This window comes from Struthio camelus, chromosome W (genome assembly GCF_040807025.1).
Source record: "Struthio camelus isolate bStrCam1 chromosome W, bStrCam1.hap1, whole genome shotgun sequence".
NCBI lineage: Eukaryota > Metazoa > Chordata > Aves > Struthioniformes > Struthionidae > Struthio > Struthio camelus.
In genome coordinates, this window is record NC_090981.1 from 2,831,878 (window position 1) to 2,848,028 (window position 16,151).

General features: G+C 41.0%; 1 protein-coding gene across 1 annotated transcript in view; it reads left to right on the forward strand.

Moving 5' to 3' along the window:
* The window catches only part of LOC104144433 (E3 ubiquitin-protein ligase RNF38), a 198,983-nt gene extending 183,051 nt beyond the window's left edge, over positions 1-15,932 (forward strand). Inside the window, 5 exon segments of the mRNA XM_068924678.1 lie at positions 1,151-1,257; positions 2,445-2,529; positions 7,241-7,362; positions 8,425-8,524; positions 11,642-15,932. Coding sequence (XP_068780779.1) covers positions 1,151-1,257; positions 2,445-2,529; positions 7,241-7,362; positions 8,425-8,524; positions 11,642-11,704 — 477 coding nt within the window. The 3' untranslated portion in view covers positions 11,705-15,932.
* The last annotated feature ends 219 nt before the right edge of the window (positions 15,933-16,151 follow it).

Consider the following 16,151-nt stretch of genomic DNA (forward strand, 5'->3'; position numbering starts at 1 on the left):
CTTCTGTACTACATCCTCTGCATGCTGAGTTAAAGTTCTTTATTCTACGTGATAGCCATTTTATTGAAAAATGGTATTTCTTGCAATTGAATTTCGTTAGTGGCTGCAGCTGTGGGAAGTCAGGGTGGTTGGTTTTTAGGTTAAACTTATTTCATGTATACTGAAGGTTCAAACTTGGAAGAATGAAAACATGCTACCAAAATCTTTGAGTGATCTTTTTTCATAAAATAAATGTCTCAAGGCCTCTGAATATCAATTCAGTAGTGGTGCATGAGTTTTGATTCTAAAAATCTGCTAACATGTTTTCACTATTGAATATTTCTAGAAAAATACAATATATATCTAAGTGGCAATTCTTTACTGTTTCTGCCCCCATTTAATAGACAGTGCAAGATATTTTAAACAGTGATATTGAGGATGTATGTATGTAAGTAAACTAAAGAGCTTGGCATGCAAATCAAAAAGTAGGATAATAGTGTATTTTTCTCCTATGGAAAGAACATGTTGAAGCTGTAAACTTGAATGTCTCTTTAGGCACTATTTAGATACACAGCTCGTATTCTTTAAATGATCCTTACAGTTAAGGCTACAACCCCTCCCTAAAGTGAATGTAATTGAGCACCACTCTGAAGGCAATTTCTATTTATTTATTTATTTTAAACCTTATTCTTTATTTAATGTGAAAGATTTACTGTGGTGCAACCTGTCAGTGCCCCCTAATGGATATTTGGCTTATACCAGCAAAAGAACTCCTGTATAGATGTTGTTTAAAAAACCTCTCATTCTTACCCAACCAGTTGCACACAAGCCTGCACATAGCTCCAGGTCCAAAGCCCTGGGCTCTTGGTTTGCAACAAGGTCACCAATTCAAGTCCTGCCTGTCCAAATCAGCCCACATGTAGGCTAAGCCTTACAAAATGCTTATAAGCTAACTTGCAAGGGTTTCTGGTGAGCATTGTTACTTTTTTCCTATAGGATTGTATAATTGTATATTACTGATGAGATTTGTTGGTCAAAACAAAATTGTTTGAAGAGACTGGGGTTTTTTTGGATAATGCCTTATTTAAAATGTATTTCAACATTCACTTTTCATTTAATTTCATTATTAAATAGGAAAAGAAAATGTTGACATTTTTCTTCCTTTTTACAGCCTTACCCATCTTTTATGTCTCAAAGACTCACAGGGCGTAGTAGATACCGATCACAGCAACCAATACCACCACACCCTTACCATCCCAGCCTATTACCATATGTGCTGTAAGTCCAAAGTACATCTTACTTGTAGACTATTAAATAATTCTGTAAGCTAACCAATCCCCTCAATGTTTTTTATGTTTGGGCTCTACCACGGAGTAAAGACAGTTCAGCTGTTCCCAAGGAGGAATAAAACTTGCAGTTATATTTAAAGTTTCCAGTCCACTTGAACAGCATGTTTTTCCCTTTCTCAGGTATATAAGTGAACAATTTTGTGATAAAATAGTTTGGGGATCTGCTATGCCTCTTGTTTCTGTTGAAATCTCCTTGTTCAATGTAGAACAGTTAAACTTAGTTCTTGGATAATCTTATAGTTATGAGTTATACTCATGGTTGCATTATAAAGTGTTCTTATGTAGGATAAAGATCTAACAGTCCTTACAAAAAAAAAAAAAGCAAATCAATTTACTCCTAAGTAATTATTGAAATGTAATGAGGGGAGCCTTCTGGGTGTGTTTGCGTGTGGGTAATCTGTTACAGCTTTTGAACTTCTGCACCTGATTAACCATTTCTGGAAGAGAAGGGATGGGAGAAGTAACATTAAGGGATTATCAGTAGCCTGTTAAAGTAGATCCCATCTGCTGTAGTTTGGATGTATGACATGGGATTTATTGTTCTTTGTATGTTCTGTTTTTGAAATGAATACAAAATGCTTGGAAAATGAGGATTTATTTCAGCAGTGGCATTGACAGGGAGATAATCCAACTTTGTCACTTGTTGTTTTGCCACAACATCTATAGTTTCTGACTCCGCAGTTTGACTTGCATCAAAATAGCACCAGGAAATATGATCCAGTGAAGTTACTGAACTTTGAATCATGCATTCTGACAAAGCCTGCTCTGATGTCATAGCCTCTTGTCTGTCTATTCAGGGACAGCGTGGCACAATCATTCCTGATTAATTCAGGAATTCATAATAATGCTGAGTCTTACTGGAAATATCAGTTGACATAGCAATATACATGCAATTTAAAAATGCAACACAGTGAGTATCAAAAAGTGGCACAATTAGCTTTCCTTTGACTCCTTTACTTTGAATTTTAATTCTTAATTTCAAATTTAACATTTTTACTGATTCTTATAATTTGTTGATTTAAGAAGGATCAATAACATAACTATACCTCTGCCATATGTGTGCATGCTTTCCTTCAGCAAGATGTTGAGTCTTACTGTTGTTTGTTCTTCTGGCAGATCAATGCTTCCAGTGCCACCTGCGGTTGGACCAGCTTTCAGTTTTGAGTTGGACGTGGAAGATGGAGAAGTAGAAAACTACGAGGTTGGTGTATGAAGTACAAATTTATGAGGAGCAGATGTTAACTTGATACATAAAATTAAATGGTCTTTTGCTTTTAATCCTGTTTTTGTCTTTGAAATAAATGTAATGTTTGTGAAGACAGAATCTAGAAATGTCCTTTTCATACTAGTTTCTAACACTAGATGTTAGAAACACTCTTATTTTGTGTCTGTTGCCTTTCCTCAGAATCTACCCTTCCAGATTAGCTGTGGTTAAATTGCTCAGCTTTCCATTCTAGATGCCACTCTTATTTTTGCATTTTACTTGATTTTTAAATATCAAACAGGAATATAGCATATTCAAAAGAATAGAGTAACTTAGTATATTTTATGTGCCTTGCTAACTTTACAGAATAATGTTAGCATGATAGGAGGAATTCAGCTAAATGTGATGTTAACAACAATCTCTTAATATATTTTTCTCTTGACAATATGGGGAGTACAGAAAGTCACATATTTTGAAATAAAATGTCACTGGTGTCTTAGATAATTGAGGACTGATCCCAACTCTTGTCCTTGCTGCTTCTCAGGCTGTCGAATTTCCATTGAATTCTGTTCAGAAAGCCTCAGCCACCACCTACCCCTCCTCATGCATCTGTCGCATGCGCGCTGTCGCATTTGTGTGTGCGTCTCTCTCGCGCTCTGTCTCTCGTGTTCTGTTGCGTCTGCATGTGCATGTGTCTGCATGCATTCCCATCTGCGTGTGTGTCTGTCACGGTGTGTCTCGCGTTCTTCGTCTCTCTTGTGCTTTGTTACATCTGTGTGTCTGTCACGCTCTGTCATGTCTGTGTGTCTTGTGCTGTCTCTTGTGCTCTGTCACATCTGTGTGTATGCATCTGCATGCGTGCGCATCTGTGTGTGTCTGTTGCGCTCTGTTGTGGTCTCATGCTCTCTCTTGTGCTGTCACGTCTGTCTGTCGCGCTCTATTGCGCTGTTGTGTCTGTCTCGCACTGTCGCATTTGTGTGTCTCGGACTCTCTCAAGCTCTGTTGCATCTGTGTGTGTGCATCTGCATGCACATCTCCATGCATGCACGTCTGTGTGTCTGTCACACTGTGACAGTCTCTTGCGCTCTCTCTCATGCTGTCGCGTCTCTCACTCCCTCTCTCTAGCCCTCTCTTGTCTGTGTCTGTGCCTCTTGTGCTGTCGCACCTGTCTCTCTCACACTCACCCTCTCATGTCTCTGTCGTGTCTGTCTCTCTCTTGCGCTGTTGTATCCGTGTTTCTGTCTTGCTTGCGCTCTGTCGCATCTGTGTGCATGCGTGTCTGTGTGTGTCTCTGTTGCGCCCTGTCACGGTGTGTCTCTCTCACGCTCTCTCGCGCTCTGTTGTGTCTGTGTGTCTGTCTCATGCTCTGTCACGTCTGAGTGTGTGTGTGTGTGTGTCTGTCTGTCTGTATCGCACTGTCATGTCTGTGTGTGTGTGTTTGTGTCTGGGTGTCTCTCATACTCTGTTGTGTCTGTGTCTCTCTGTTGCGTCTGTGTGTCTGTGTCGGTCTCTCTTGCACTGTTGCATCCGTGTGTGTATGTGTATCGCACTCTGTCCCGTCTGTGTGTGTGTCTCTCTCATGCTCTGTCACATCTGGATGTCTGTCTGTGTCTGGGTGTCTGTCTCTCTCAAGTTGTGTTGTGCCTGGGTCTGGGTGTCTATCTGTGTCTGGATGTCTGTCTCGTGCTGTCGTGTCTCTCTTTCGCACACATGTGTGTGCGTCTGTGTCTGTCTCTCTCATGCTCTGTCACATCTGTGTGTGTGTACATCCGTGTCTTGCACTCTGTGTCTGGGTGTCTGTCTCTTGCGATCTGTCGCATGTGTGTCCTGGCGTGTTTGTGTGTGTCTGCATGTGAGTGTGTGGGTGTCTGTCTCGCTCTGTTGTGTCTGGGTGTCTGTGTCTGGGTGTCTGTCTCATGCTCTGTCACGTATGTGTGTGGCTGTGTCTGGGTGCCTGTCTCTCATAATCTGTTGTGTCTGTGGGCATCTGTCTCTTGTGCTCTTTCATGCCTGGGTGTGTGTGTGTGTGTGTGCATCTTGCGCTCTGTCACATCTGGGTGCCTGGGTGTCTGTTTGTGTCTGGGTCTCTTGTGCTCTGTCGCGTCTGTGCCTGGATGTCTGTCTATGTCTGAATGTCTGTGTCAGGGTGTCTTTCTTGCGATTTGTCGCATCTGGGGTTCTGTCTGTGTGTCTGTCTTGTGGTCCATCGCACCTGTCTGTCTCTGTCAGTCTCTTGCGCTGTGGCGTCTGTGTGTGTGTCTCACTTGCGCTCTGTTGTGTCTGCATGTGTCTCTTGCACGCTCTGTCACTTCTGGGTGTCAGGGTGACTGTCTTGCGCTCTGTTGCGTCTGTGTGTGTGTGTGTCTGTTGCATCTGTGTCTGGGTGTCTGTGGGTGTGTCTCACTGTTGCGTCTGTGTGCATCTCGCACTGTCTCACGCTCTGTTGTGTCTGGGTGTGTGTCTGCATGTGTCTGGGTGTCTGTCTCATGATCTGTCATGTCTGGGTGTTGGGGTGTCTGTCACATCTGTGTCTGGGTGTCTGTTGCGTCTGGGTGTCTGGTCTTGTGCTGTCGCATCTCTGTGTATGTGCGCATCTGCGTGCGTGCACATCTGTGTGCATGTCTGTCACACTGTTGTGGTGTCTCTTGCAATGTCTCTCACGCTGTTGCGTGTGTCTTGCATGCTGTCTTATCTCTTCCTCTTGCATCTGTGTGTGTTTATTTTGCTGTTTCTCGCACTTGCGTCTGTGTGCGTCTGTTGCATCTGTGTGTCTGTCTCGCGCTCTGTTGCGTCTGCAGGTGTCTGGGTGTCTGTCTGGGTGTGTCACTGTCGTGTCTGGGTGTGTGGGGGGGTATCTGTCATGTCTGACTGTCTGTCTCTCTCACACTGTCACGCCTGTATCTGGGTGTCTGTCTCATGATCTGTTGCGTCTGGGTGTCTGTCTGGGTGTCAGGGTGTCTGTCGCATCTGTGTTTGGGTGTCTGCGTGTCTGTCTCCCTCTGTCGCATCTGTATGTATGTGTCTGAGTCTGTGTCTGGGTGTCTGACTCTTGCACTCTGTTACATCTGTGAGTGCCTGGATGTCTGTCTCCCTTATGCTCTGTCACGTCTGGGTATCTGGGTGTCTGTGTCTGGATGACTGTGTATGTCAGAATCTGGGTGTCTGTCTCATGCTGTGTTGCGTCTGGGTGTGTGGGTGACTGTCTTGGTCTCTGTCACATCTGGATGTCTGTGTCTGGGTGACTATGTCAGAATCTGGATGTCTATCTCACACTCTGTCACATTTGTGTGTCTGTATCTCTCGCTGTTTCGTCTGTGTGTGTGTCTCAGTCTGTCACATCTGGGTGCCTGGGTGTCTTTCTGTGTCTGGGTGTCTCGCACGCTCTGTTGCGTCTAGGTGTCTGTCGCATCTGTGTCTCAGTGTCTGGGTGTCTATCTGGGTATCTTTGTCTGGGTGTCTATCTTGTACTCTGTTCCATCTGTCTGGATGTGGGTGTTGGTATCTGTTTCTCTCACGCTCTGTTGCGTGGGGGGGGGGGTCTGGGAGTGTCTCTCACACTTGTATCTGTGTGTGTGTGTCTCTGTGTCTGGGTGTGTGTGTTAGGGTCTGGGTATGTCTTTCAGGCTCTGTCGCATCTGTGTGTCTCATGCTCTCTCACGTTCTGTCATGTCTGTGTATGCGTCTCGTCTCGCACTCTGTTTCTCTATTGCATTTGTCTGGGTGCATATGTGTGCATCTGTGTGTCTGGGTGTGTGCGTGTGTCTTAGTTTCTGTCTCTCGCTCTGCTGCATCTGTGTCTGGGTGTCTGTGTGTCTGGGTGTCTCATGCTGTTGCGTCTGTGTGTGTCGGAGTTTATCGCGTTGATGTCTGGGTGTCTGTCTCACACTATGTTAAGTCAGTGTCTGGGTGACTATCTCAAGCTCTGTCACGTCTATGTGGGTGTGGGTCTGGGTGCCTGTCTCTCTCATGCTCTGTCACATCTGTGTATCTGTGTCTGGATGTATCTCTGTCTTGGTGTCTGTGTCTGGGTATCTCTCTGGTGCTCTGTCTCATCTGTGTGTATCTGTCTCACAGTCTCTCCGTCTTGTGCTCTGTCCTGTCTGTGTGTGTCACACTGTCTGTCGCGTCTGTGTATCTGTGTGCATGTGTGTGTGTCTGGGTGTGTGTCTCTGAAACTGGGGGGTCTGTCTCATGCTCTGTTGCATCTGTGTCTTGGTGTCTGTCTGCGTGTCTGTCTGACGATCTTTCATATCTGGATATCTGTCTGGGTGTTGGGGGGTCTTCCCCCTGCCACCTCCTCTCTTCCCCACCTCTCTGCCTGCCTCTCTTCCTGCCTCTCTCCCCCTCCCCCCTCCCCCACCTCTCTCCCCCCTTTCTTCCTCTTCCCCTCCCTCCTCTCCCCATTTTCCCCCCTCCCTCTAGTTCCTCTCTCCTGCCACCTATCCTCGCCACCTCTACCGACTCCTTTTCCCCCTCCTCTCCCCCCCTCTCTCCTCCCCTCCCCCCTCTCTCCCCCCTCTCTGATGAAAGACATCTTTCCATAAGGCTTGCAGTTGTAGAGAGAAAAGTAAGACTAAACATTTCTTGATATAGAGGTGGTGCTACTTGGTCTGATAGTGACATTGCAGAAGAAATAATTTCATTTCTGGTGGAGCTGGAGCTTGTTTGAGCAATGAATTTTAAAATGTCTAAATGCCTTGTTTTGTAGGCACTGCTGAATTTGGCAGAACGTCTAGGAGAAGCCAAACCTCGAGGACTGACAAAAGCAGATATAGAACAGCTTCCATCTTACAGGTTCAATCCAAACAACCACCAATCAGAACAGACATTGTAAGTACATCTCTCTTTCTCAAACTGGCATACTTTACTGTGCATACTTGCACAGTATTTGCATGCTACTGTGTTTTCATTCCTTTAGGCTGCAGCCTCAACTAGGCAAATACTGTAACACAAGTGCTCTAAAAGCACTCCAATCAAAAATGATAAATTTTTAAACCAATTTTTGAATCGATTATCATTTATCTTGGTTTTAAAATGCTGTATAGTCTCACTTCAGTTAGATGTTCAAATTTAGTTCATCAGTATTAAAAAAAAAAGTTTTCCCAATTTTTTTCAGCATATTAGATATTAAATGGGCAGCATCAATTTGGAATTTAGCCTGTATTGAAATATTTTCCAAGTACTAAAATTTTAAGTGCTCCTAGAAGAGCTTTTGACAGTTTTTGCAATTTACAGTTATATTTTCTTATTTTTAAGATGCATTAATTCTGTTTGAAAGATCTACACAACAGAGAGAGAATTGAGCTATAGGTGGAAGGCAATGAAAGTAATGTACAGAGTGCTGTGAAATGTTTAAATTTGAACAGAAGAGTTTTTTTCCTCTGAACTTCCACTTACAGCAACCTTCAATGTTATTTTTAATGTAGTAGGGAATAAATTTTATGGTGGAAATGTAACTTCTATTTTTTTTTAAGTTGATGATGTCCCTGGGGAAGAAATGTGTTAATAAAACATGAACAACTGAATATAGATGTAACTTAAAGGGGAAATTTTTCATACTAAAAATGTATGTGTGATCTTCAATCAGTTATGGCTTTGAGAAATACTTAAAACTAGTTTTATTGATTGGGCCAATGACCTCCTGTGGATAGGAATTTGAGCCCTTGCCTACTTTGGGATTTGAAACCATGATGAACAAAACAATAGCAATTCTCATTTTACACTGGTGCATTAGAAATCTACACCCATAAAGTTTGATCCCTGTAGCTACTCCAGTAGTGTAAAAAAAAAAAAACTTTTGCAGACACACCTTTTAAGTTGCCTATAGAATACAAATTTTTTGTTCTTAAATGGCAAAGTTTAAAGATATTTGCTATTTTTTTTCTTTTTTAGGTGTGTAGTTTGTATGTGTGACTTTGAGTCAAGGCAGCTACTTAGAGTCTTACCCTGTAACCACGAGTTTCATGCCAAGTGTGTTGATAAATGGCTTAAGGTAAATAAAATAAAAGTCTGTATTAGAGGCAATTTATAATGCCCTAGTTTGTAGTGTTTCATTTTTCTTTATTTTTGTCTTGCATTTCATCTCTTGTTTCTCATTGTTAATATTTAGGTTAGAAAAGCCAACAAACCAAAAATATTGCTTCCTTACACTATAGAAATATTTTTAGCGATTACAGAAAGATGTTTCTTCATAATATTTGTTGGAATGGGATCATTTTAAAAGGAATATGAAGAGAATGATCTTCACTGGCAGAAAGCTTGCCTATCAGAATCCCTTCCATTGCTATGAATTTGAACTCTTGGGACAAATCAAAAAAGTATCTAATTTTATAAGTATAATGCATGTTTGAGATATATATTTTAAAAAGACTCCTTTTAAGATATAATTTTTAAAAAGATGTCTTATGTTCTCATGCTGCTTTGATGATAAATGTATGCCATATAAATATAAATACCCATATAAATGTATACATTTTAACTTAGATAAAGCCCTATAATTGCTAGGCTTTATAAAGACAAGAAAATGACTGCCTTATGCATATGAAAGGCTCTTTTATATTGAATTATGTGACCATATTAGACTACAGTGAGAAAAACATTCCATGTTAAATAAGGCTGAAGACTCATGAAAGAGAAGTTAAACAGTGAATGGGACAAGATTAACAAGGGAGAGATTATCATTTTTGCTTTTTAGTCTTGTCAACTCTCAATTTTATCATGTTTCACAATATCCGAGTGACTCAAGGAGTTAAAATATTAATAAACAAAGCAGTACATGAGAAATCTGGGTTTTGGGGGGGGGGGTTAAGCAAAATTTAGTCATGGTTCCAAAGAAAAACTTGAAAGCATTACCTGTCTTCACCCTGAGCTCTCAGAAATCAGGTGGCAAAGGAAAATAATTTGTATTTATTGCTTTTAAATTTCAAGTGTAGTAGACTTTGTTTAATATTTGGGGTAGGAAATACTATACATATATTTCAGAAAAAGCAAATCCTAACTATAATTTAGGGCACATGTTAGCTTTGATGGCTTTATAGCAAAGCAGCCTAATAGTTTTGATAGGATTTTAGTAACACTTTAAATCCTTTTCTTCTAAATGTGATTCACTTCAGCTAGAAAATTTCTATGTAATATTTCTTATGATAATTTCAGTTCATTGTGCAGTTCTATGTCCTCATGTTACAGAAAGTTAGCTCGCCTGAAGGAACAGCAAGTTAAGAGAGGATACGCATTGCAGCCTATGCTGCGTTATGTGCACCTAATTCATCTTTGCACCAGAGTTCTGTTAAAATGTGAAGGGGAATGAATTTCATGAAATGCACAAGAACACAAATCTGAAACAGATAGAGTGCTAATAAAAATCTTTAAAGTTACTTTAAAAAGCAATACAGCACGATGAATAATTTGATTTGCCTAGCTATTCAGATATTACTTGGGATTTGTTTATCCTTGTGTGGTGGGTATGTGGGTTTTTTTTTTTAAGTGAAAGTTACAAACTCATAAAGTTTGCAGATGACACCAAAACGAGGAGACCAGTCCATATGCTTGACAGCAGGGCTGCCATCTAGAGGGACCCAGACAGGCTGGAGAAACAGGCCAACAGGAACCCAATGAAATTCAACAAGGACAAATGCCAAGTCCTGCACCTGGGAAGGAAGAACCCCTGGCAACAATACAGGCTGGGGACAGACTGGCTGGGGAGCAGCTCTGCTGAGAAGGGCCTGGGGGGTCTTGGTAGACAGCAAGCTGAACAGGAGCCAGCAATGTGCCCTGACAGCAAAGAAGGCCAACAGCATCCTGGGCTGCAATCAACAGGAGCATAGCTAGTAGATTGAGGAAAGTGAATGTCCTTGTTTAGTTGATGCTCTTTAGCCTTCATCTAGAATACTGTGGCCAGTGTTGGGCCCAGACAAGACAGACATTGATAAACCGGAGTAAGTTCAGCGGAGGGCCACCAAGATGCTCAAGGGATTGGAGCACACACCCTATGAGGTGAGGCCGAGTAAACTGGGCTTGTTTAGCCTGGAGAAGAGAAGGCTTCAAGAGGCCTATTAGCAGCCTTCTAATGCCTACTGGGAGATCATCAAGAAGACAGAGCAAGGCTCGTCACAGTGTTGCATGTTGGGAGGACGAGAGACAACAGGCAGAAGTCAAAACGAGACAGGTTCCAATTAGATAGAAGGAGAAACTTTTTCACCATAAGGACAGCCAAGCAGTTGAACAGGGGTCCAGAGAGGTTGTGCAGTCTCTGTCCTGGAGGTTTTCAGGACCTGACTGGAGAAAGCTCTGAGCAACCTGGTCTGACCTTATAGCTGACCCTGCTCTGAGCAGGAGATTGAACTAGAGACCCATCTGAGGTCCCTTCCAACCTGAATCATTTCATGAATCTGTGTATTCTCAGCAAGTGTTTCACTGAAGGGCTAAACTTAAGCCTTTCATGAATGTTAGTTCAGCTTTGGAGCTGAATACCTGTTTAGTCAGACTGTGGTGTGTGTGTGTGTGTTACTATACACTTTGCCTTTTTCCTCCTGCTAAGCTTTCAAGCTTTGGCCAAGCCTACACAGTAGACTTCTGCTGGGATAACTGGGTAGTGAGAGCCTAAAGAGCTGTGATTCATGGGTAAATAGAGCTAGTAAGAATAGGATGCCCTAATATAGGGCAACTTTTTTCCACTTGTCTTGTTTCTCTGGTGGTGGTGGATTTCTCTGCCAAAACACAGCACAGCTTTTGACTTAGCTGCATTCATCTGAGTTACAAGTCACAGTATAATGTAACTGTGTGTCTGCATTAATAAACCCCTTATCATGTAGTTATGTCCAAATATGCTAGTTCCCTTAATCTTTTATGACAGAAAAAAACCTCACATTTCTCATGTATTTTTGTTTTAATAACATAACTTTGGGTTTACAAACCTTTCAGGTCATCTTCACGTGCTCTCACATAGTAAAAAAGGGAGACAATCTGAATTGATCATCTTTTCACTGTCTCCTTTGGGTACTCTTGAGCACTGAGAGTAGCAATTTCATTTTGTTTCAGTGTTGCAGATACTGTTACCTTAAGAAGTGTATTTGTCAATGCATTAAACCTTCTTTTATTTCTGGTTTTACAGGCAAATCGTACCTGCCCAATTTGCAGAGCTGATGCTTCAGAAGTGCATCGTGATTCAGAATGACTAATCTAAGAGCACAAATCTAGTTTGGGTGTTCCTGGTCATGTGTATATATGAACTATCCATTGAACTTACCTATGTGGCTTCCAGCATTCCCTTTACACAAAAGGGTCAATGGACCTTTCTTTGCACTGTGTGACTTAATCAAGTATAAAGCTTATAATTAGTCTTCACAATTGTGAGATTGCTATACTAACCGTGTGATTGGAACTCCAAAGAATTTTTTTAGCTTAATTTTGTGTGCACTAAAATTCCTGGGTTTTGTGTGATCATTCTGAGTGTTGCTGCAAGATTACAGTGGATGTGATCTTTTAGCATGTGCTTTTATAAAAAGTGGTAGCTCCAAACAATATAAGTCTACCTTCTATAGAGCCTTCAGATACTGTGAGTGGGCGTGAATGGTGCGAGTGTGTGCGTGTTTGTGAGAGGATGTGTGAAGTGTGCTTGTGACTGGGTGTGCATGTGTTTGAGAACCTGTATACCAGCATGTACTGAGAACGTGTGTGTGAGTAGCATTAATTATGCTGCAATGTATAACCTTGTGTTATTTAAACAGTACTAGTACTGTACACTGGTTTCTTTCCTTGTGTTTGCAGTCGCACACTGAATGTGAAGGGTGCTGCAATTAATTATAGACATTTAGTATTTCCTCCCCAATGTACTTAATGGTGTAAAAAAACCTTTTTACTTGTTATTCATACAGATGTTATGCTTCCTCTTTATTGGAGGCTTTTAAGTGTACCTCTAAAGAGTATGTTGATTACTCAGTATGTGACTATCCTTGTTTTTATAAACACATGATAGGAAATCTAAATTTCAGTATGACAGGTTTACTACTTATTTTATCAATATAAAGTTGCAACATTGCACAAATCAATTAACAATATTAACACTTCCAATTGGTGACTTTAATGTTGATGCTTTTCTGTTCTCCTTCTCAATTCTTCCAGCTGGGTTTTATTTACATTCAGTTGATTTCTGATTAGAATTGAGTTTTGAAGATGCTGCAGTCATGTGCTCCTCCCCCAAAAGGAACCTGAAAAGGCACTGAGGGTCTTGTGCAAAGGTTTTTCACTTGGGCCATTATATTTGCTAAGTATATACTCCTTTAGTATGTAAACATTGACTTTAATCACTTATGTTCTTTGTTTACAAGAGAATTTGTATACAGTTAACTTGTAAGAGGTTATGATTTTATTCTTGCAACTTCATGAACAAAATAGAATTTCTAACATTTTCTCACAGAAGTAGAACTTCTGATTTTTGTGATGCAAAAAGGGTTGTTCTTGGTCATTCACTGCTAGAATACAGTTGTCCTAGGGTATTGCTTCCTACCCTTCTGTGTTTTCTGATAGGCCTGTCATGAAAAAATTTCCCTTGTTTCTTTTTCTGTCAAGTCTCCAGAGTGTTCTACTGTAGGAGAAGAGTAAATTGGTACACCATCCAGAATAAATAATTCTGTGAAATGGGAGGTAACCTTCATTTGACTGCCTTTCAAATAATATTTTTAGTTGTGTAGTTCAAAATATGAGCTTCTTTAACACATCAGACTGTTAACAATTTTAAGATATTTCAGTGAAATATTTAGGTCTAAACATACCATAGTTAATCAAGGGATACAATTTTTGGAATCAAAATGTTTTCTCCTAAATTTAGTGTCATTACCCTGGTTACAATAGCACAAGTGGCACAACTACCAATATTGCTGTAACTTGCTGCCAGTTTGAGCTTTAAGTTTGTTCTTTGTCATTTCTGATGCTTTTGTATGCTGCTATGCTTGAGTATCAGTTTTATTTTCAGACTGTGTTATGTTTTCTATGCTGCTTGCCCTTCTTTGAAGGTTCTACAGACCAATTACAACTTGTGGTTTTGCCTGTTTCAGATGCTCTTGTTTTTTAGTTACGCAAATAGTACTCAAAACTTTAGTCTATCCATACCTGTCAATAATTATAAACACTAAGTAAAAATATACCATTATATCAACTTCAAATGATTATAATTTCCCCTTTCCCTAAGGAGCTAAAGAATGGACTCCTCACAATAACATCAAAAAAGTTAAATCACAGAATCACAGAATCACAGAATCGTTTAGGTTGGAAGGGACCTCTGGAGATCATCTAGTCCAACCGCCCTGCTCAAGCAGGGTCACCTAGAGCATATTGCCCAGGATCACATCCAGACGGGTTTTGAATATCTCCAGCGAAGGAGACTCCACCACCTCTCTGGGCAACCTGTTCCAATGCTCTGTCACCCTCACAGTGAAGAAGTTTTTTCTCAGGTTCAGATGGAACTTCCTGTGGTTCAGTTTCTGCCCGTTGCCTCTTGTCCTGTCCCTGGGCACCATGGAGAAGAGGCTGGCCTCATCCTCTTGACACTCCCCCTTCAGATACTTGTACACATTTATGAGATCCCCTCTCAATCTTCTCTTCTCCAGGCTGAACAGGCCCAGCTCTTGCAGTCTTTCTTCATAGGAGAGGTGCTCCAGCCCTCTAATCATCTTGGTAGCCCTCCGCTGGACTCTCTCCAGGAGTGCCGTGTCTCTCTTGTACTGGGGAGCCCAGAATTGGACACAGGACTCCAGGGGAGGCCTCCCCAGGGCTGAGTAGAGGGGCAGGATCACCTCCCTCCACCTGCTGGCAACACTCTGCCTAATGCACCCCAGGAGACCATTGGCCTTCTTGGCCCCAAGGGCACACTGCTGGCTCATGTTTAACTTGTTGTCCACCAGCACTCCCAGGTCCTTCTCTGCAGAGCTACTTTCCAGCAGGTTAACCCCCAGTCTGTACTGGTGCATGGGGTTATTCCTCCCCAGGTGCAGGACCCTGCACTTGCCTTTGTGGAACTTCATGAGGTTCCTCTCTGCCCAGCTCTCCAGCCTGTCCAGGTCCCTCTGAATGGCAGAGGGATCACATACAGTAAACTATTTTTTTAACAAATGAAATAATGTGGTTATTTTAAAAAGTGTATGCTGCGTATGTCTTAATACTTAGGGTCTTTAATATATCTGGGAAAAAAAAAGACTAACTACCTGTACAGATTTAACCCTAACAAACACTGCTACACTCAATATTCACTTTGTTTGAAGCATGAAAAGAAGGCACTTGTTCTAAGCTAGATATAAATGCATAATGAACAAGGCACATTTTACGAATACCAAGGGGAAAGTAGTCTTCTTTCTGGATTTGGAGAAATATTAATGTGTACTGTCCCTTTTTTCCCAGTAAAACTCTGAGGCAGCGGGAAATTTAGGAGATGGAGGATCTAATTTGGTAAAATACTGAATTTAATTGTTGCAATCCTGTGGCTGATCTCTTCTGGAATGTTTCTTCTGTTTGTATGGGACTCTTGCAGATGTGTGCAGACTTGCTTCCTGTGGTTAATGTGTATAAACAGCACATATGCATGTGTTCTGAATCAGATCAGACCAGCTACAACCAAGTCTTTCCTGTTGCGGCTGTCAAAAGAGAAGGGGAAGAGAATTCATGTTCAGCTATTATCTGCCATGTGTTATGCACATTTGTATCTAATGCCACAGCCTGCTGTGGTGCCTGGCAGCATCGGAATCCAGAAAGACACATGTTCATTGCCTTCCTGACATACTCACGCAACACATGGGGAAAAAAAAAAGATGTTATTGATTTAACATATTGGCACTCCTGTGGTTTTTTTTAGCATCAAGGCCTACAGATATCCCCAAGGTCTCATTTTATGGTTTTCTTTATAGAAATCTTATTGTGCAAAGTAAATCTTTTTGTTGTGTGTGACTTCTGTACAGGTTCTTGAATGTGATTACAAGATGAGTTAACAGCTGAGAAATATTTGGAATGGGATTTACCAACCTCTTTATTTTGCTTTTGGAAAACACATTTTTGACTGAGTTATCTTTAGACTTTTATAAATGAGCTATGTGGGTTTTGGGATTTTTTTCCTTCCCTTTGGTACATTGTTACCTCATCTTGCTATTTGTTTGGTTTGTTAATTATTATCAAAGCTTATGGGTTTTGTCAAACATTTTCTTAAAAATCATACTCTATTGTGTCATTTAACATGTTTTAAATGTATTATAAATATCTGTAAATCATTTGCAAGCTTGATAATTTTTTAACAAAACTTGTACTTTTTTATGAGTTACTACTAATGCTTTACTAAGTAGTGCAATGAATTTTTATTTTTAATCTCTGTGCCCAATTTTGGAGAGTTGTTCAATAATAAATGTATGATGTATACTTGCACATTTTTGACTTGTTTCTTATTCCTAGAAAGGGATGCAGTTCTTGCCTTGATTACTTTCCATATTTCTGTGCTTTTTCATGCAACTTCAAATGGAAGGGCAATAAGGTTGGGCACAAGCAATCAAAGAGATTTCTGGAGTGTTTTCACAACAATTTCTTGATGCAGGTGACTAATGAGCTGACCAGAGAAAATGTTTTGCTGGATTCATTACTCACAA